Here is a 23,030-nt window from a genome sequence, read left to right as displayed (position 1 = left end):
TTTAATTTTCTGTACTTTCTTTTGGTCTTTCTTTTATTTGGCTCTTTTCTAACAAGATTATATTTATTGTAAAATATTTTGAAATAACTACAAAAAGAAGAAAGAAATTTACAACCCGTATGTTGGTATGAAACAGATCATCACTGTGGTGATCCTCCTTATCCCACTGTGACATATGAATAGCCATGCTGGGTCAGATCAAAAGGCCCATCAACCCCTGTATCCTGCTTCCAATAATTGCCAGCCCAGGTCACAAGTACCTAGCAGAAATCTAAAAAGCAGCAAGATTCCTTGCTACTCACTCTCAGGGGATAAGCAGTGGTTTCTCTTAAATCTACTTTAATAATGGTTTACGGACTTTTCTTCCAGAAATTTGTTCAAACCTTTTTTAACTCAACACGATGCTTTTACTATGTTCTCTAGCAACAAATTCCTGAGTTTAATTGTGTCTCATAAACACAATTCATATGAAGTTCAACCCCTCACACTTCCCATCTCCCAAATCCAATGTCAGATTTACAGAAATCCCTGCCATGGTGCTCCAGTAATTACAGACATGAAAGTTCATTGCAGGGGCAGATGTAGTTGAGACCCCAGCTCCAAAGCCAGTGATAAATGGTTAAACTGATAAGGAGAAATGGAAAGCATGGCAGGCTGAAGAACGGGTCAATATCACACTGTCAGAAGGCCGATGGATAAACACAATAGATCTATTGCTCACCTGGCATCATCGTTCATTGTGCTGCAGTCAATTGGTGCCATGAAGCTCACCAGTTTACTATGAACATGGTACCTAAACACAGAAAACAAAACATAAAACACAGAACTATTCTTACTACTGCATAGTGCAGTCTGATGCTGCTTATGCATGCGATTATATACCAAAAATAATTTTAAAACCCCCAAGCGTCAAATGGAGCTTAGGAGGTCTAATGCAGCAGACTATCTCTAGAAAGTCCCAATTTTCAGAATATCCATGCCGAATAAGCAAGACAAGATCTGCACAAGATGAAAGCAATAGATGTGAATATTTCAGATACAGTACATGTTCATTGTGGATGTCATGAAAGACCAACAGGCTAGGATTGGGCTGGATATAACAACTCTGAAAGGCAAAGCATATTTTCCCTAATGTAGAGGCACTGCTTATGTTCTTATACCGGAGGAAGTGATCAGGCAGAGTACGGTACAGGGATTCAAGCAGGGATTGGATGGATTCCTGAGGGATAGAGGGATCGTGGGGTACTGAGTAAACCAACCTGGTCGTGCATGTGCAAGACCGGAGGGCTAGGACTTCGATAGGAGGGCAGAACTTAAATGGGAAACCAAGGTGGCAGGGGAGCCCCTTCTGATGATTTAGACAGGCCTTGACCTGTTTTTGGCCACCGCGGGAGCGGACTGCTGGGCAGGATGGACCTGTGGTCTGACCCGGCAGAGGCACTGTTTATGTTCTTAACCAGTGTTCACTTTTCATATGTCTTTTCCCTGTTAACTGATTGTTTTTATTTGTTCATCTCCATACTGCCTTTATCCACAGAAATGGGACCCCCACTGCAGTTTACAGAATCTAATAAAAAAAAACAGCTAGACTGTTCTGGCAAACCCTAACATTAGAACATAAGAATTGCCGCTGCTGGGTCAGACCAGTGGTCCATCGTGCCCAGCAGTCCACTCACGCGGCGGCCCTTAGGTCAAAGACCAGTGCCCTAACTGAGACTAGCCTTACCTGCGTACGTTCTGGTTCAGCAGGAACTTGTCTAACTTTGTCTTGAATCCCTGGAGGGTGTTTTCCCCTATAATAGCCTATGGAAGAGCGTTCCAGTTTTCTACCACTCTCTGGGTGAAGAAGAACTTCCTTACGTTTGTACGGAATCTATCCCCTTTTAACTTTAGAGAGTGCCCTCTTGTTCTCCCTACCTTGGAGAGGGTGAACAACCTGTTTTTATCTACTAAGTCTATTCCCTTCATTATCTTGAATGTTTCGAACATGTCCCCTTTCAGTCTCCTCTTTTCAATGGAGAAGAGGCCCAATTTCTCTAATCGCTCACTGTACGGCAAATCCTCCAGCCCCTTAACCATTTTAGTCGCTCTTCTCTGGACCCTTTCGAGTAGTACTGTGTCCTTCTTCATGTATGGCGACCAGTGCTGGACGCAGTATTCCAGGTGAGGGCATACCATGACCCGGTACAGCGGCATGATAACCTTCTCCGATCTGTTCGTGTTTCCCCTTCTTAATCATTCCTAGCATTCTGTTCACCCTTTTCACCACCGCCGCATGGACGGCTTCATTGACTTGTAGAACCAGTACTCCCAAGTCTCTTTCCTGGGGGGGTCTCTCCAAGTACTGCACTGGACATCCTGTATTCGTGTATAAGATTTTTGTTACCGACATGCATCACCTTACACTTATCCACGTTAAACCTCATTTGCTATGTCTAGGCCCATTTCTCGAGCGTGTTTATGTCATGTTGCAGGTCTTCACAATCCTCCTGTGTCTTCACTATTCTGAATAACTTTGTATCGCCTGCAAATTTAATCACCTTACTTGTCGTGCCAATTTCCAGGTCATTTATAAATATGTTGAAGAGCACGGGTCCAAGCACCAAACCCTGTGGCACTGCACTCGTGACACTTTTCCAGTCCGAGCATTGTCCATTTATCCCCACTCTCTGTTTACTATCTGCCAGCCAGTTTTTAATAAAGATGAGAAGAATGCCAGAGTTGCTGGGATTACTGCATCCGGCATTCACAAAGCAAGTTATACATGTTAACAGCTACCAAAAAAGTCAGACTGGGGATGTCAACTCCGCAAATGTCCCGAGTACCATCAACTGCCAAAAACCCTCAATGTATTTGGACCATAGCAGACCTTCACTGGGGGTGCATTCAAAACACACAGCTAGTCAATTCAAATTCACATGTCTGGATTCATTGCTTGCCCCCAGACTGACTGAATAGACTGATTTTTAAAAGCCATGAAATTGGAAGATAGCTTCCCTTTTTATTTTCAATCATCAAAACTTACAATAAAAAAAGACAACACTGCGATGTCTTACAGATGCACATGTAATAACATTATTGGAGTATATGTTACTATGATTACCCTTATGCTGTATATTGCTAACAAGATATAACTGTGTATGTTGCTGAGGCTGTAGCTTTAACCACCACACTCTCCCACTGGTGTTGTCTGAGAATACTCGCATAGCTTTTCCTTCCAGAGCAGGCTGGAGAGCGAGTAACACCAGCCGAATCACCCGAGGCTCCAGACGATTGATTGACCAAAGCCTTTGATGTGGAGTCCACTGCCCCTAAATGGAGTGGTCCCCACAGTGAGCAACCCAACCCAAAAGGCTGGCATCTGTCATAATTGTGATCCACTCTGAGATCCAAAAAGAGGACAGCCTTCCCCTGAAGCCACCAGCGCAGACTTCTGTGAACTGGATCTGTCCTGGGAAGCGGCATCTGAAAGGGATGACGCTGCAGAGACCACCAAGAGAGGAGGGAGTTCTGTAGAGGGTACATGTGTGCTCTGGTCCAGGGGACCACCTCCAAGGAGGCTGCCATGGACCCAAGCACCTGCAGATAATGCTCTGGAAAGACTGGAATATGGAGGTAAGCCTCCATGAGATCTAAGGACACTAGAAACTCCCCAGGAAAGACAGCAGCAAAGACTGTGCACATGGTTTCCATTTGGAAATTAGAAATCCGAAGGAAGCAACTGACAAACTTGAGATCCAGAATGGGTCTCTAGTCCTCTGAGCCTTTCTTTGGCACAAAAAAGAATAAGCGTCTAAGCCCGATTCGTGTTCTGGAATGGGTGCTATTGCTCAGATGTCCAAGAGACACTTCAGGGTAGCGCAAACCTTTGACTCTTCCATTGGCTGACCTGCCGGCAAATCCAGAAACAAATCCAGAGGCAGGCAAAAGAAGTATATCTTGTGCCCCTCCTGAATGATGTCCAGCCCCACTGATCTGAGGATATGCCAGTCCACTTGTGGAAAAATGGAGAGAGCCAGCCCCCGATATGAGGAAGCCCTGTCTGACTGCTGGTGTCATTGGGGCTTTTTAGCAGTAGCTACCCAGGATCTGGATGCTTGAGGACATCTGGAATTAGAAATATTGTAACGAGGACAGTAGCCCTGGGAATATGAAATTTATGGAAGGGACAAAACCCAGAGGTACTTTTACTCAGGATGCATACACAGCCTGTGCTTAAACCCTTGACAAGGTCAGAGGGCAAGGGAACTCCCAGAGGAATGGACCCCAAGTCCAAGAAGGATGGCACACATCAGGCTGACTCTACAGGTCAACTGAAGTTTCTCCGAGAACCAGCAATCCAGCTCCAAGGGGCTGCACCTCTTCCTCTGACAGGACCACCACAAAAGGGTCTCACGGCACTCAAGTCACCAAAAAAGATTAACTTTTAAGTGAAAAAAGAAAAAGATGCAGAGCAGAAGATTCCTGCATGGATTGCTTGCAGAAATTGAAACTGTAGAGGGCTCTCTCTATAAAGTAGGAGGAGCACATGCTCAGAAAAGTGGTTGGATTTCTGCAACTCCCAGACTGAAAGAAAGGAATCCAGAAGGGACATAACAGTGTACTGAATCTGGAAGGGATGTAACAGAATGATGTATCTGGGGAGTAGAAATCTGAGGGAGATGTATGTGCTAGGGGGCTGATATGTATGGACGGGGAGAGAGACCCTGTGGCGATTGTCTGAAGATCTGAAGGTAACGAAAGGCAGTGGCTATAGCCAAAAGAATGCTTGGCTGTATAGAGAGCTCTGGAATGAGAGCGCACAGGATGTAGTTAAAAGTTGATAGATTATTTCCTAAGATTACTCCTGAGCCTAAGGAAATACAGTGGAACCTCGGTTTGCGAGTAACTCGGTTTGTGAGTGTTTTGCAAGACAAGCAAAACACTCAGCAAACTTTTGACTCGCAAACCGAGCACTGCCCCGATAAACGAGCACTTACAGACCAGGAAGCGCCGCTTCGGGGGTTTCCTCTTCTGTCTAGCCTTCCATGTCAGGTGCCTTCTGCAGGTTGGAGGACCTCTGTCTGGGCCTGCGCAGCCGGGTGCTGTCCAGCCTGCATGTTGCGTGTGACATGCACAGCGTCAATCATCGGCGTTGTGGGTGGGGTGGCGATCGGCTGCGTGGGCTCGGGTGGGAGCTCTCCAGCATGCGAGGGGCATCCGACATGGAGGGCTGGCCGGCAGATGGAGGAGGCATCCCTCTGAAGGCACTGCGGGGTTCTCCGGCGGCTGGCGGACATTACACGCATCCCCTCCCCCTCCCCGAAGCGGCACTGTGGGGTTCTTCTTCCGATGACGGACGGAGGAGGCAGATGGAGGAGACGGAGCTGCAGCACCCAGCCCCGACAGGTACAGACCCCGGGTTCTGGAATCAATCGTTGCTGTTGCCACTATTGTCTATGGGGAACTTGGCTTTGATAAATTAGCATTTTGGATTACGAGCATGCTCCTGGAATGGATTATGCTCGTAATCCAAGGTACCACTGTACTTTTTCACAGAAAGGGTGGTAGATGCATGGATTAGTCTCATGGTAGCGATGGTGGAGACAAAGACTGTATCTGAATTAAAGAAAGCTTGGGACAAGCACATGGTAGATGACTGGAATGCCCTCCTGAGGGAGGTGGTGGAAAGGAAAATGGTGATAGAATTCAAAACAGTGTGGGATGAACACAGACGATCTCTAATTAGAATACGAATAGGCAGACTTTCACGGTCTGAATCCTGCAAATGAGATGGCTAAAGAAATGATAAATAGTGGTAGTAGTATGGATAGGCTGGAGTGAGTGTCAATGGCAACTCCAGTAGTTGGAACCCAAGGACAGTACCGGGTGGACTTTTAAGGTCTATGACCCAGAAAGAAAGAAAAAAATATTTTAATTATTAAATTGTAATGCATGTAATTACAGGGCGGATTGGATGAACCATTTAGGTCTTTATCTGCTGTCATTAACTATGTTACTATATTTACATTAGAGGCTTTGGCAAAGACTTATATACAGAATATGTATTCTTTCCAATTAATATTTTCAAATAGTTTTTGATTATTTGGAAATTGGTCTCTACCAGAGCCTCTAATTCAGAAGCATAATTAAATGAAATAACTACTTTTAGTACTGGTTGAGATAAATTTTAGATACAAAATTTAAAACAAATACAGCACAATGTATGTCAAATTATGGTTATATTTGTATTTTGTAAACCGCTTAGGATTAAGCAGGTTAGAAATTTTTAAATAAATATTTCTGAAGTTTATGGGGATGGGCAGGGATTCCAGCAAGACGGACTGATTCAATTCCAGCAGGGATGGAGAGGGACAGATTTGATTCCAGCGGGGGCGGGTTTGATTTCTGTTCGCAAGTAACTCTCTAACCCAGATGCCACTGCAAATAGGCTGTCCCTCACCTCTATCCTCACTCCCCCATACAAAGGTGAATCACATTTCCACAAAGCTTTAGGACTGACTCAGTCATTTGATGTTATCAACAGGTCTGACTAAATCATGACTGCATCTCATAAATGCAATTCTATCAGAAAAGAATACCAATAGCGAAAAAATACATTTTTTGGGTGGCTAACAAAGTAATTCATTCCTCTCTGAATTAATGATCTCGTGACAATCAGTTACGATGTACGGAATGGCCCAGTCTGACTCCACTGATTTCCCAACAGATGCCATCAAAACTAAAAATTTGTGATTAATCCGTTACAGAAAGGAAAGTACGGCATAGTTTTGTGCTTTTCTGCACAAGTGGTGCCCCTTTACATAGTGGAGGGTCTAAACTCCACAATCTTTACTTCCTTAGAAAAAAGAAAGAAGGCTCAAAAAAAACAGTAGCTCCAGAACCTTATAAAACAGGACTATTTATTTCTCCCATAAAACAGCTTATCTTATGCATAAAATGCAATAGCAAAACCCAAGGTTGCCAATACTTAAAACGTCCAGTCTTCACAAGTGCTTAGCTAGACCGGGAATGGTTTTATTGCAATATTTCAAGCATTTTCCCAAGCTTAATAAATACACTAGACACCATTCACTGCTTGATCTCTGTTGTAACTGACCACCATCACCACCCACGCCAAGAATAGAAACACACCAAATTACAATGATACTTTTACAGTAATGCGACATCTCTCTTCCAGACAGGAGACTGATGCACTTTACAATTTCATTTTCATGCAGCTGCCTTTGGGGTGTACTTTCCAGGAAAAGAGCACGAACAAACATTTTATTCTTTCTTCAGCTAGTTAAACAGGAGCAAGGGACAATGGAGCAACTTTCCTGGGCCATGCAAAGAAACTGGAGGTGGGATGGTAACTGAATATCTCCTGCAACTGTCAAATTCCACAGAACCATTGCCACCAGTGGTCAACAGGATGCTGACACCATGCCTTTGAGAGATGGCCATATGTAACAGAACGCTCTCCCGGAGGCTGTTATAGGGGAAAGCACCCTTCAGGGATTCAAGATAAGGTTGGATAAGTAAGGCTAGACTCAAACAGGGCACTGGTCTTTGACCTAAGGGCCGCTTGCATGAGCAGACTGCTGGGTATGATGGACCACTGGTCTGACCCAGCAGTGGCAAATCTTATGTTCTAAGAACACCAGGAATCAAAAAGTATAAATATAAACTTCAAAACCTGATATTTTGCTGCTTGGACTACTTATGTTAAAAAAAAAAAAGAAAGAAAGAAAGAACCCCCCCCCCCCCTCAAAAAACCCCCCAAAACATCCAGAACATACTCACCGCACTTTCCTTCCTTTGCTTGCTTTTGTGTCAACTTTCTTCTTCAATTTGCTTCGTAACTTCTGGATTGCCAACCACTGTCTGGAATCCCAAAAACCATGCTCATATACAGTTGGGCCAAGAAAATCAACAGATAGCTTAAGAAAAAGTTTTGCTGAGGTTTGACATTCCTGGACCCTATTCAAAGTTGCAAAGGGCAGGGGATGTTCAAGTAAAAGTCTTCTATGTCAAGCTGATGTATGATAAGAGTTGACAAACTAAAAGGTTTTCTCCCCTTTTCTATCTATGGGGAAAAATGTTTACAACAAATGCTTAATGTGAGGTAACCAGAAGATTTGAATCACAGGTACTCCTGACTCAGTGGGCTCAGCTCTACCCAGTAGTGCTGCCCGATTCAGGGAAAAAAATTTTGATTCGATTTGGCCTATTTAATTGATTTTTCGATTCGATTCACTTTTCCTGCCCAATCGGGTCTTTATTTTTAAACGGCCTGGCAGGTTTATTTTTGTAACATCTTCACCCTTTTGCCCTCTCCAATCCCATGCTGGTGCTGTGGTGTAAACAAAACAAAAAAGAAAGATGTTTCTTCTCTCTGTTAGGTCCTAGCTCATGCTCACTAACACTAGCTCTAGAAGGATACACATTTCAAATTTGATATATTATAATTACCACATAGAAAATAACTACCTTTTGTTGTCTGGTCATCTTGTTATTCAAATCATGTTGGTCCCTGGCTCTGGTTTCTGTTTGTCTTCAGTTAACTCGCTACCAGGGTCTCCTTCCCATTTAACATTTTCTTCTTTTCCCGTGCTCACCATTCATCTTTCGTCTCTGTACCTCCCTTCCACTGCCATAGCCAACATTTCTGTTTCTTTCCCACTGTCTACCATCTCTCTCTCTCCCTGCCTTGTGCACTGGGTCAAAACTCTCTATTCTCCTCCATGCAGTATCTTTCCCTTCCTCCCCTCCATTATCATGTGCAACATTTTTTTCTCTCTCCCTATGCACCATCTCCCCTTCCCCTCCACCATTCTCCCTCTCACTCCTTTCTACTTCTTTGTTTACTCCTGGCAGAATTCTCTGCAAAGAAATTCTAAATTAGCAAATTCTGCAAATTTGTCAAAATGTAAACAATATTTTGGTTAATTATTATCCATATTCCATTTAAAAACATTTAAAATACTGTAAAATATTTTTCTTCTACCTTTTTAACTGGATGTTTTAATTTTTCCATCATGGTGGTTCCAGTTTCTTTTTTCTGCTTTCCAGTCTGCTAGTTCTCCTTTAAGTGGCTGCTATCCATTTGGATTTTCTACTCTCTCCACTCTATTCCCTCACTACACTTGTCTCAGACATATTAATACAGTGGAACCTTGGTTTACGAGCATAATTCGTTCCAGAAGCATGCTTGTAAACCAAATTGCTTGTATATCAAAGCGAGTTTCCCCATTGGAAGTAAGGGAAACTTGCTTAATTTGTTTCCACCCCCCCCCCCCCCGAGGCCACCCACCCAACCACAATCCCTTACCCTGATCTGGCACCGGCACCAGCACCAACGCACAGGACATGCTGGTGCCCGAAGATCCTGCCTCTTGCCTGGGCTGGGCCTTGATCATCTGTGCATGCTCAAGGCCTTCTGGTTCTCGCTCTCTCCGAGATTCTGGCAGGAGCCAGAAGGCCTTGAGCATGCGTAGATGCTCAAGGCCCAGCCCAGGCAAGAGGCAGGGTCTTCGGACACCGGCACGTCCTGTGCGTTGGTGCCAGTGACAGATCGGGGTAAGGGATTGTGTTTTGGCGTGCGGGGGCGGCAAATCGAGTCAATGTTCAGTTTGCGAGGCACAATTTGCGAGAATGTTTTGCTCGTCTTGCAAAACACATTACTCGCAAACCGAGGTTTGACTAATTCCTTTTTAGCTCTTTACTGTCTCTTTCATACACTTCTCCTCTTTCACTTTTCAGCCACCCATCCATTCCCTTTCATCTTCAATGTACCTCCATTACAATATTTCTACCCTCTGTTATACCTATCATCTGTTTCTTGCCACCCTCTCCTACCCTTCAGGGTTCTACCATTCTCAGCATCTTCCTTCCTCCACCCTTATAGCCCAGCATCTCCTCCCCACCCTCGTAGTCTGACATCTCCCTATCTTTTCCTTGTTACACTCTCCCCCATGGCCAAGCATTTCTCCCACTCTCTTCCCACACATCTCTCCATCACTCCATTCTGCTCCTAGATCCAACATCTCCCTCCTTCTCCCCTTCCACCTCCTATGTATCTCTCCCTCTCATCTATCCCCATGTCTAACACCTCTTTCTCTCCCTTCCTTGTGTCCTATGTCAAATCTCTCTAAACCCCTCCATGAACCATCTCTCCCTTCCTCCCCTCCTTTATGTGCAATTTCAGCCTCTCCCCTCTCCATGCATGTCTCCCTTTTCTCTCCCTATGCCACCAACTTTCCTATCGCTTACCTCCTTCCTGAAGTTCCTTTCACTCCTTCCCTCCCTCTGTGCCAGGGCTTCCTTCTGCCATGTCATCAGTGATGTGACAGAGGGAAGGCCGCAGTGGGCAGGCCAGGAGCAGCCTATTCACCGCTGCTGCTACTTTAGGAGGTTCAGGATTCACTGAATCTGTAAGTCCGATTTTTTAAGGAAATAAATCAATTCACCGAAGTGAATTGGCGAATCGGGCAGCACTACTACCCAAGAGTGAGTTTTTGTGAACAGATGTATAACATCCTCAAGACTATGCTGCAAATCCATATCTTAGAAAAGAAAGCACCAAGCTATTTAATGCTTGCATACTTGAGATTATAGTTTATTGCTGTTTGGTCCTCTGATGGTCTGAAGGTTCAGATTCTGAAAAATTTATCTTTTGTTAAAAATAATTACATATTACATATGTAATATGTAAATTTTTTGTGTGTCCATACTACATGTGTGTCCATACTACATATGTAATGTGTGTATATTTTACACACACTCAGACTTCATTCTTCTATTTAAAAACAGGCCCCTTCAAATAATTTTTTGTGCCAAGTAACACTAAAAACAAAGTTGCTTTTTCTTTATCTAGTTGTGTTTCTCCAATTTAAAAACAATGATTATCTCACATCGGAGACACATCTAAGAAAATCCAATTATTGCAATCTTAATATAATCTTAATTACTATGATCTAGTTTATTGGAAAGCCAGATAAAACCCAGACTATAAGCACAAGAGCAGGGAAGGTGGTTTCTACTGCAAACCCCAACCCAGCTGAACCAAAGGCTATTATTTTACTAAAAGCAGTATTCATGGGGATGGTGGGATTGCTCAGTAGCGGCATATAGATTTGTGTTTGATTCTAGAGCCCAGCTCCTGCTCTCATTGGATGGCAGAAATTGGCGGTGTTACTGAGGCAGCATTTACAGCCCCACAGCCATCACATAACACTGATATTTAATGGCCAGGCTCAGAGTACTGGGGTGGCAGACTCTGGAGACAGGTGTCAGCCTGAGCCTAGCCCTAACCCTGCAACTAACTTTGTTCATCATTGTAAAAGTATGTGTAAAATGGCATTGTGTGTGTGTACATTTATTTGCATATACCCTTAACAATTTTATAAAAGAAAGACCAAAACCAAAAAATGGTGCCGACCATTCAATATCAACATTGATGCTTAGAATAATACTAGAAATGTTAAAATTGAAAAATTTCCCCCACAAATCACTAAGCTGAAGACATGTTTCAACCATAATTCAGCTTACGTTTTAAGAACTACCTCGTAAAGTCAAAACTCAAATGGGCAAATGTTAAAAGTACAGAGAATCACATTATCAATATGCATTATGAAGTGACCACTAGAGGCCTTTGTGTATAACATATCCACATATAAGGAGTGTTCAATAATTTTCTAATTCAGTAGGAAAGAAATGAGTTTTCAATAAATTTTCATTTTTCAATATAGTCCCCCGATAGCTTCATACACTTCATCTGCCATGACTTTAATCCCTTTAAAAAGAATTCTTCTGTATGACCTACCAACTAAGATGTCACAGCTCCACATTTTTAAAATAATTTTTTTAGGTGAAATCTGTTTTTTATTAAGCAACAAACCACAACAGGTACAAACAGCAAGCAAAGTCATACATAAAAAACAGGGCTCCCCTCCCCAAGAGGACTGGACTCTTATGTCCTCTCAGGTTACAAAACACCCCACCCCCCTATACCCCCCCAAAAGCAGTCCCCTCCCAACACCCCCCCCCAACCCCCCAAACCCCCCCACCCCCCAGCTCAGACAGGTGATAGGGAATACTTAAAATAATTTTTTATGTCATATTGATGACATATATAAAGCTGTCTTTTACTAAGGTGCATTAACAGATTTACCCCCCACCCCCCTTTTATGAAGCTGCGTTAGTGTTTTTATTTATCGCCGACTGCAGCGGTAAAAGTTCCATTGCTCATAGGAATTCTATGAGCGTCAAAGCTTTTACCATCACGGTTGGTGATAAAAAAACGCTAACGTGGCTTCTTCAAGGGGGTTTAGTGTGCTAAATGCCACACAGCCCATTGAATACTTATGGGCTACAGGCACACTAAGGGCGTGATTCTCGAAAACGTGGCAGGCAGCAGTAGGTGTCCTATCACTGTCTGGAAGCCAATCAGGACACATGTTTAAAAAAACAAAACACAAAAAACCAAACAACAACTCTCCGAGGGAGGACATTCATATTTTAGGCCTCTGAAGTTCATCTACCGAGATATGCAGTGCATCTACGTAGATGTATAGTGACGCTTAAGCATGTCCAAGTTGGGGCAAGGGCATGGCTTCACCCGGAAGTGGCCTTGGGCAGGCTTAAGTGTCACTATACATCTACGTAGATGCACTGCATATCTCGGTAGATGCACTTCAGAGGCCTAAAATATGAATGCAAGACAGATGCCTTAAATGTAGGCCTACAAAATGCTGGCCTACCTTTTGGGCGGCTCACCGGGACTATAGACGCGATTCTCTTTTGTACACCAACATGTGAATGACATGCAATCGACAGCCACTTCTTAGGCAGTCGCCGATATCGGCGTCCAAAAGAGAATTATGCCCTAATTCATTATCGTGCACTAAATCCACTAGCCTATCTTAGTAAAAGGACGCTTAAGTGATTAAAAAATTTTTTTTCCTCAATATCTGGAAATTTTTTTTTTTTTTTTAATCAAGAAAAAAGTATTCAAAAACATCTATGCCTGCCTTTTTAGTGAATACTTTTTGCTATTCAAACATGCAAAGTTTTGAAAAAAAAAAAAAAAAAAGTAAAATTACCTGCACAGTAGCATTCAATGCTCTAACCCAGTGGTCTCAAACTCGCGACCTGGGGACCACATGCGGTCCACCAGGTACTATTTTGAGGCTCTCAGTATGTTTATCATAATCACAAAAGTAAAATAAAACAGTCTCTTTAGCTATAAATTACAATATTATTATTAAGACTTAGCCAAAAGGAAAGATTTATAAACTATAAAGAGTTTTATCTCATGCAAAATTGTAATTTCTTTAGTAAGACATTAACTATTTTTTCTGAGGCCTCCAAGTACCTACAGCTCCAAAATGCGGCCCTCCAAAGGATTTGAGTTTGAGACCACTGCTCTAACCCTTTTCTCAGACATACTGCTGCTCAATGTGAACCAAAGAACAAAAATTATGGAACAACTCAAATACTCTCACCCACACAGAGGGAGTACAATTTTTAGACAGCTGATTCGCATAGATAACTACCCATTTAACAGCATAAATGGCTTTTGAAGATCACTCTTCCTAGTAAAAAGAGGATATAGAAGCTGGAGACAAATCTAGAATCAGCAAGGTATTTTAAAACAAATTCCTGATGCAAAGAGGAAGACAGCGAGGGTCTAGGTAGAATTCGTTTATCCAATCCCAATGACTAATTGTACTTGACTTCAGAGCCTCTATTTTTCTTTTTTGCAGAATTAAAGAAAAAACAAACACATTTCTAGACAGAATGAACCAGAACAGAGTTCTTACTACAAACACCACTTACCTGCCCATTGCCACCTGGTCATTTGGGTCTACAGCACTGGTTTTACGCTCTATGAGTTCTCGAAGCAGCTGAAAAAAAGAACAGGAGAGTGAGCAAACTCAGGGCTACAAAAATGCAAATCAGGGGAATAAAAAAAATCAGAATGAGAGCAAGAATTTATTCATTATCTCCATGGGCACCAGAATTAAAGCGAAGCACTATTTAAATAGTATAAGGCCCATTTTGGATGCATTGTGGAGAAAAGACTGCAGACATCTAAGTCAATATGTGTTCAATTGCCCCTGTAATTTACAAAACATTCTGCTAAAACAGTTTGGTAAAATTCGTAGAAAGATGGGTATGTGCTAGCACATAAAGCAGAAGCAGCAATTGCAAACATTAAGGGGCCTTTTTACTAAAGCTTAGCACATACTAACAGATCTTAATGCATGTTAAATGCTGTGCATCCTATTTTATACATATGATCCATGTGGCACTTACTGCACGCTAAAGTTCATTAGAGCACATAAGCTTCAGTAAAAGGGCCTCTAAGCAAAAGATAGTGTCCCAAGCTCTTAAATTAGATGCTTCAAAAATTAAAGTTAGCATGTGAGATGGCAGAATTTGACTAATGCATAGGCCAGGGGTGTCAAACTCAGTCACAGTAAGGGGCCGAAATGCAAATCATAGGCTAAGTCTTGGGCCAGATCCCACCCCCATAATAGTACTAATTGTAAAAACATTTTTTCCATTCATTTTTCATATATACACACAATATAATCTTATTAACAACACATAATGGTTAACCACAAAATTAAACTACACAAAGCACACTGTATGCTTCTCAACATTCATTCCTACCAGAACACAGATAGCACCTTTGCAAATACAGGACCACAAACTAAAAGTACTAATATATACAAACCAAACCCTAAGATTCAAGACTCTGCATGCAGTATAACCCCAGAGAAAAAGAAACAAATGCATTTTTTCCTGAACACTACAAAATATAGACAGCAGATGAAAATTCTCAAAATTGACACAATTCAATCACTAAATTGAAAATAAAATCATTCCCCCTCCCTTTGTTGTTTTCCTCCCTCTATGCCACAGGTGTCAAAGTCGGTCCTTGAGGGCCGGAATCCAGTTGGGTTTTCAGGATTTCCCCAATGAATATGCATGAGATCTATGTGCATGCACTGCTTTCAATGCATATTCATTGGGGAAATCCTGAAAACCCGACTGGAATACGGCCCTCGAGGAGGGACTTTGACACCCCTGCTCTATGCTATGCCTCAACTAGGTGCCTCCCTCCAGTAGGTATCTTACCTTCTGGCCGGCTCCCGCCTGACCATTTTATACAGCCCGCAGTGTGATGTGGCATTTTCATTGTCGCCTCCGGTGTTATCTTCTGGCTGGCTCCCTCCTCCTCTCTGCCGCAGTGTGCACAAAGCTGTGAGCGGCAGCTCCTCACACTTCCCACGCCTCACCCGGAAACATTTCCTCTGATGTTACGACATCAGAGAGAAGACTTCCAGTTCAGGCGCAGGACACGCATAGGAGCCACCGCTTGCAGCTTTGTGCGCACTGCAGCAGTGTGGAGAAGGGAGACGGCCAGAAGATAACACCGGGGGCGGCAATGAAAACACCACATCGCACCGCAGGCTGCATAAAAGTAGAAGGAAGAAGGTGTTGATGCCCCTGTACAGGTCATTGGTGAGGCCCCACTTGGAGTATTGTGTTCAGTTTTGGAGACGGTATCTGGCGAAAGACGTAAGAAGACTTGAGGCGATCCAGAGGAGGGCGACGAAAATGATAGGAGGCTTGCGCCAGAAGACGTATGAGGAGAGACTGGAAGCCCTGAATATGTATACCCTAGAGGAAAGGAGAGACAGTGGAGATATGATTCAGACGTTCAAATACTTAAAGGGTATTAACGTAGAACAAAATCTTTTCCAGAGAAAGGAAAATGGTAAAACCAGAGGACATAATTTGAGGTTGAGGGGTGGTAGATTCAGGGGCAATGTTAGGAAATTCTACTTTACGGAGAGGGTGGTGGATACCTGGAATGCGCTCCCGAGAGAGGTGGTGGAGAGTAAAACTGTGACTGAGTTCAAAGAAGCATGGGATGAACACAGAAGATTTAGAATCAGAAAATAATATTAAAGATTGAACTAGGCCAGTTACTGGGCAGACTTGTATGGTCTGCGTCTGTGTATGGCCGTTTGGAGGAGGATGGGCAGGGGAGGGCTTCAATGACTGGGAGGGTGTAGATGGGCTGGAGTAAGTCTTAACAGAGATTTCGGCAGTTGGAACCCAAGCACAGTACCGGGTAAAGCTTTGGATTCTTGCCCAGAAATAGCTAAGAAGAAAAAATTTAAAAAAAAAAAAAAAATTTAAATTGAATCAGGTTGGGCAGACTGGATGGACCATCCGGGTCTTTATCTGCCGTCATCTACTATGTTACTATGTTAATAAAACGGCCAGGCGGGCCTTGAGTTTGACATCTGTGGCATAGGCTAGGCTGCAACTTAATGACATCGGTTTTCCTTTTACATACATGTACAGCATGGATACACATGACGAGCAGATCAGAGAATTAAAAGCAGCTCCTATAATCTCTACAACAATTACCACAAAGACAGCAGAACAATTATAAGGTGGAAATCTGTCATAAGGGATGCAAGTGACAGATGTTCCCAGAGGGGTGCTAGAAACAAGAGCTTACAAGCACAGCCCTTTTCACAAATATTGTTATTTTAAATGGTAGCATAAAATGAGCACATAAAATAGTCCTCTATAACTCAATCATTAATGTCATATCAGACCCTTGTTATTTACCTACGGTGTCATGCCAACAAAAACACAGCTCTGCACTTTAATCATGTACTACTTGACCGAATGAGACACAGAAGAGCAGCAAGGAATTGAGTGTTGTAGGGGAAGAGTAGGACTTCTGGACTCTTCTTAGAACATCATACAACATAAAATTTCACATCCCGTGATGTTAAGGATGTGATATGCTTGAGTTTTAATAGCGGAAAAATGGAGCAACACCTGCTGGAGAAGAGGGAATAAGTCTCTGAGAAGACCTACCCCTCAAGACCTTGGTCAGTAACAGATCCTGTGATTACTCAGTCTTGTCACCAAGGGCCAGATTCTCAAAACGTACCTTGCATTTAATGATGGTCGCTAAATTGGATCTAGCCAGTTTAGCGTCCAAGTATTTTACCTGCCGATTCTAAGAAAGGCTCACCGTAGTCTTTCCATACTTTCCAGCAGCCTCCGATTCTGCCATGCAAATGAGGTTATTAATACGAGCACTCCAGACCATTTGTTATCATCGCTGGATGATTCTCAAAAAAAAGTACCAGCTTTTAATGCTGGTCCAGGGGTGCCAGTACTGTGAAAAGATCATCTCAGGCACGTGTATCTGGCTATGGCTTATGATAAAAAATTTTAAAACAAACCACACTATTCACATATAGTAATGGGGGAAAATGCCATTGGAATTTCATCCATGTTGATGACGTCCTTTGCAGTGATGCCAAGTTCAGATATTTCTTTGGCGACAAAGTCACGGAAATCAATCAATTTTTGCTGCCAGTCATCCGGAAGTCACTGGCCAACAGTTGTTCTCATTCTAACTGATAGTCCGTTCCTTTTCATAAATTTTGAGATCCATGTGAAGCCAGCTTTGAAGTCGGGTATTCCTCTTCCATTGGCAAGTAGTTTTGCCTTCATCTGAATCGCAACAGTAGAGACTGATTGATTTTGCTCCCTTCTCGCCAGAATCCACTGCTTCAAGTCATCCTCCAACTGAGGCCATTTTGGTTTGGCCCCACGACGTGCCCGTTTTCGCGGATTGCATTTCTCCAGTTCCCTCTTATCTTTTCTCCATTCACGCACCGATGTTTCTCCAACATCGAACTCTCTCGCTGCGGCCCGGTTGCCTATTTCTTCAGCTTTCGCAATGACTTGAAGCTTAAAGTCCGCTGTATATGACTTTCGTCTCATTCCTGCCATTATGGCGGTAAATTTAAATTTAATTGATAAACTCTACTACCAGGTAGATAAATGCAGAATACCAATCTGAAGAGATCAAATTAAAATGTGGGCTCTACATGCAGCATCAATCTTTTATAGGCTTACCCAAAGGCTGAGATGCTGTTGTATAGTCAAAATAGTATTCACTGGGCAAATTACAAGGCCAGATAGAGGGGGGCCACAGCCACGTGGTGAAAAGCACACCGCCAGAAAAACCGCCTTGGTAACAGGTCAAAAGCACGCCCCCACAACCTGGCGCAGAAAACTGAGCAGCAAGCATGCGCAGACCATTGCGCATGCTTACAGAGCTGGGAGCAGGGCAGGGCGGGCGAAAGGAGAGTCGGGGCAGCGAACGGAAAGTCGGGGCGGGTGAAAGGAGAGTCGGGGCAGCCATAGGAGAGTCGGGGCAGCGAACGGAGAGTTGGGGCAGCGAACGGAAAGTCGGGGCGGTTGAAAGGAGAGTTGGGGCAGCCAGAGGAGAGTTGGAGCAGCGAACGGAGAGTTGGGGCAGCATGCGCGGTATACCCGTGTGCGCAGTATATAAAAATTTCTTTACATAAATTTGTGTTCCCCGCGCGCTATACCCGTGTGCGCGTTTTACATGGGTGCGCGTTATCTACGTGAAAATACGGTACTCAACATTAAAAGACTAAGTGCAATCTATTCCTAACTGGTATCCCTCAGTGTCGCCTCTCCCCCTTGCAATTTGAGCAAAACTGCTACGCGACTCATCTTCTACCAACCTTGCTACGCTCATGTCACTTCTCTCCTTAAGTCACTTCACTGGCTCCCTATCCGCCATCGCATACAGTTCAAGATCTTATTGCTGACCTACAAGTGTATTCACTCTGCTGCCCTTCAATATCTCTCCTCTCTTTCCTTATACACTTCCCAGAGAACTCCGTTCCTCAGATAAGTCACTCTTAGCGCTACCCTTCTCCTCCACTGTCAATTCCAGACTTTGTTCCTTTCATCTTGCTGCCCCCTATGCCTGGAATAAATTAACCAAGTTTGTCCATCAAGCCCCTTCCCTTGTTCAAAAGCAGACTGAAAATCCACCTTTTTAATATAGCTTTCAATCCTTAACCCTGCTCCTCAGCCCTCTAACCTAGCCCACTGTTTAACCGTTCCTCTTAACTGTATCCATGGCATCCTGTTTTTCTGTAATGCCTGTTTAGATTATAAGCTCTTTCGAGCAGGGACTGTTTAATTATTCTTTCTGACTCTGTGTAGTGCTGCATGCATCTGGTAGCAGTATAGAAATAATTAATAGTAGTAGTAGTAGTAGTAAGTGGGAGGGTACTGTGGAAAACATGCTTGGGATCACTGTTCTTATGCTCTGCTCTTATCCCACCCCCTTTTTGGGCTCTTTCTATAATTGATTCTATAGCTCCCACATGTACCTGTTCATAGCTTTAGAGGGGGGGGGGGGGTCTCTCTATATTCTACTATACAAAAATTGAGGTATCGGTTCCGATACCTGTGTTATTGTTCTGTTGTGGTCATTAGCTTTATTGCTTCTGTTTCGGCACTTATTTTATTTTTGCTAGTTTTTATTCAATAAAAGACCTCTAAAAATTAATTTTAAAAAATAAAGGGGACCCAGCACTAAAACCACAACCCTTTGACTATTGCACTAATAGGTGACATTTTTGCTTTTCTGAGGAAAACATGCAAACCAGAGCCAAAAGATGACCCTGCAGCAACTAAATGATGTTTTTGTTTGCTTACTCTGAGACTTCTTCAACCCTTAAGTCTAAAAAAAAAAAAAAAAATTTGAGAGCAGGGGGCCAATGGTTTATTATCACTAGGAAACAGCAAACTACTCCTCTGCCCCGTTTATCTGATTGATTCCCAACATCTTCCTGGCAGCCAATCTATCAGCTTATCTCTCCTACTTCATCACAGTCATTTCTGGCAGCTACGTACAAGACCCAAATCCAGTGTTACAAAGACATGCGACATGGAAAAACCCATGTAACACCAATGCCGCTCAGTAAACAGCTGCCCCCAAGGCTAAGCAAAATCATGTTCTCTGTTTCTGATCAAAGATGTTTGTCTAAAGCCAAGTGGTAGGTAGAATAAAAGGGAAAAAAATGAAAAAACGTACTCTCAGTATTGAAATACAGCTGTAGCCTGTGTTGATGTGCTCTGTATTTTGAGATTAATCATGGCATCTTGTCTTAAGGGAAGGGGGAGGTGTTCTGTTATTGGTCTTATATTCAAGACTGACAGCTTCATTTGCATCTGAAGAAAAGCAAAGAAAATCAGAGTGGTCAAACTCACACTTTTCATTGTGGGGCTTACAGAGACTAGACCCTACAATGTAAAGTACTATATGGATGGAAGATTCTTCTTTGACCCCATCTGAATAGATGTCAAACCTGAACATATTTCACTGTATTACTGTAATAGTCACCTTTTGATTTCAGTACGAGTTCCGAGTATTTCAAGAGAATCATTCTTATTGACTGCCTAATTTAAAATTAATGAAATATTAACTAATCTGCATTAAAATTATCTTGGAATATTTTATTACAACTTTGCAAGAATGTATATTTTAGTATTTTCTATTTGCATCCCAAATAGGTCAAAATTTTTGTCCAAGCCAATATATTTTCAGCCCATAATAAGTTGCTCTCGTTTTTCTGATATGAAAAACTTTAGTTCCTAGTTCCTACTCAGACTGATCCACTCAGTCCTTATTTACTGAAACTGTGCACTATCCATGGTGCTGAAATGAAGGGCTGGTCAGCAAACAGCTCGTATTTTTCATTAGGATCAACAGTGGCCAGTTTAGAGGTATGAAGAGCCTTTAGGTACCTGAAGTCTAGTCAGCCAACTCCTAGTATCTGCATATAATGTATACAGTGCTGCGTATACCTAGTAGTGCTATAAAAATTATTATTAATAGTACTAATGTTTAAGCACGTTGCATTAACAGGTGCTAGAATAGATGTGTAGACTTTTAGCACAATGGAGTGCTGAGGTGTTTCTTTCTCTCTTTCTTTCTTTCTTTCTCTCTGTCTGTCTGTCTCCCCTGCTCTGCAAGGATTTCATTTCCTTTCCAGTCGGTTGGGAGGGAGGATTCAGCTTTTTTGCGTTTTCCAGCTGGGGCAATTGCAGAGGTAGATAGGATGCATCCCCAAGATGCAGGCAAGATGTCTGATCGCAGCTCTCCTCCCTTTTACCTCCAGCTCCTTGGCTTCCAGGCAAGCAAACCCAGTCACAATGCCCGCTCCGACCCCCCTCTGTTGCTCCGCTCCTTCACACCAGGATTCTCTCACCCCCGAGCTCTCACTCAAACTGTGAGATTTCTGTCAACTTCGCTCTCACCGGGCCAGTCTCGTTCGCCTCTGCTCCTGGACCGTTCTGACCCCCTCTGTCACTCCCAAACGGAGGCGGTCTGTTCCCTCAAAATATGACCGTCTCTTTTCACCGATTCTCCTTCCAGACAGTCAAACTTGGATTTTCAGAAAGCGTTCGACAAAGTTCCACATGTAAGACTCCTCAGGAAACTGCAGGGCCATGGAATAGAAGGAAATATACTAAGATGGATAGGCAAATGGCTGGAGAACAGAAGGCAGAGAGTGGGCATAAATGGGAAGTTCTCTGACTGGGAAAATGTGACTAGCGGTGTGCCCCAGGGCTTGGTACTTGGGCCCATTTATTTAATATCTTCATCAATGACCTAGAGGATGGAACATCCAGTGAGATCATCAAGTTTGCAGATGACACAAAGCTATGCCGGGCCATCAAATCGCAGAAGGACAGTGAAGAACTCCAGAGTGACTTGAGCCGATTGGAGAATTGGGCAGATAAATGGCAGATGAAGTTTAATGTGGAAAAATGCAAAGTGATGCACTTAGGCAGAAAAAATAAGGAACACAAGTATAGTATGTCAGGTGCAACTCTGGGAAAATCTGAACAGGAAAAGGACCTGGGAGTATTAATCGATAGGACACTGAAGCCGTCGGTGCAATGTGCGGCGGCAGCAAAGAACGCGAATAGAATGCTAGGCATGATAAAGAAGGGAATCACGAGTAGATCGGAGAAAGTCATAATGCCACTTTATAGAGCGATGGTCACACCACACTTGGAATACTGCGTCCAGCATTGGTCTCCATACCTAAAGAAGGATATCATATTGCTAGAGAGGGTGCAGAGACGAGCAACAAAGCTGGTGAAAGGTATGGAGAACCTGGATTACAAGGAAAGACTTAAGAGACTGGGGTTGTTCTCCCTTGAGAAAAGGAGACTATGAGGGGATATGATCGAGACATTCAAAATACTGAAAGGAATCGACAAAATAGAGCAGGAAAAAACGTTATTTACAATGTCCAATGTGGCACGGACAAGAGGACATGGGCTGAAGCTAAGGGGGGACAAGTTCAAGACAAATATCAGGAAGTTCTGCTTCACGCAACGAGTGGTGGACACCTGGAATGCTCTCCCAGAAGAGGTAATTGCGGAATCCACCATTCTAGGATTTAAGGGTAAGTTAGATGTACATCTCCTTATGAGTGGCATGAAGTGACATGGGTAGGGGTAGGCTAGATGAACTTCTCTTTACGAGAAGCTTGGAGCGATATGGGGACCAAAACTATGCCTGGCGGGGCCTCCGCGTGTGTGGATCGCTGGACTTGATGGACCTAGGGTCTGTTCCGGAGATGGCGCTTCTTATGTTCTTATGTTATGTTCTTCGCTCTCAGAAGGAACGGTGGTGTACTGCGCATGCGGAGGCATGGAGTTTCAAGTGTGCTTGCGCATTAAGGGTTTTATTATTATTGATTAGTAATTTCCAGCCTCATACCTTTCAGCACTATGGAAAATTCACATTGAAGTTGAAGAGTAGCCTAATGGTTGAGAACCTGGGGAGCTTGGTTTCATTCTTACTGTGACCCTGGGCAAGTCACTTGATCCTCCATTGCCTCAGGTACAAAAAAAAGAAGCTTAGATTGTAATCCAGCTAGGGACAGAGAATATACGAAAACTGCATTGATTGTATGTCAGCAAAGGCAACATGACCCAAATTGTACTAGTGAATCCCTTATAATATTTAGAGGAAAAACTGACAGAACTTTAAAGCAAAATGCTGCTCACCTTCATTGACATTTCATAGTAGATATATGTGGTAAACATTACCGTTTAATAAACCTGTCTTTTGAATAAAATAGGTAAAA

The 23,030-nt window shown here is 43.1% G+C and overlaps 1 protein-coding gene across 4 annotated transcripts in view; it reads right to left on the bottom strand.

Annotated features, from left to right (window-relative positions):
• The window catches only part of AATF (apoptosis antagonizing transcription factor), a 216,266-nt gene that overhangs the window by 99,449 nt on the left and 93,787 nt on the right, over nucleotides 1-23,030 (bottom strand). For all 4 annotated transcript variants that reach the window (XM_033921907.1, XM_033921909.1, XM_033921908.1 and 1 more), the window contains exons 9-11: nucleotides 13,822-13,889; nucleotides 7,786-7,866; nucleotides 722-793 (exon numbers count right to left, since the gene is read on the bottom strand). In XM_033921907.1, the coding sequence (XP_033777798.1) occupies nucleotides 722-793; nucleotides 7,786-7,866; nucleotides 13,822-13,889 (221 nt within the window). The remainder of the gene's footprint in view (nucleotides 1-721; nucleotides 794-7,785; nucleotides 7,867-13,821; nucleotides 13,890-23,030) is intronic.

The sequence above is a fragment of the Geotrypetes seraphini genome, chromosome 15 (genome assembly GCF_902459505.1).
Source record: "Geotrypetes seraphini chromosome 15, aGeoSer1.1, whole genome shotgun sequence".
Lineage (NCBI taxonomy): Eukaryota > Metazoa > Chordata > Amphibia > Gymnophiona > Dermophiidae > Geotrypetes > Geotrypetes seraphini.
Note: the sequence above shows the minus strand (reverse complement) of the source record. Positions and strands in the feature narration are given on the sequence as shown.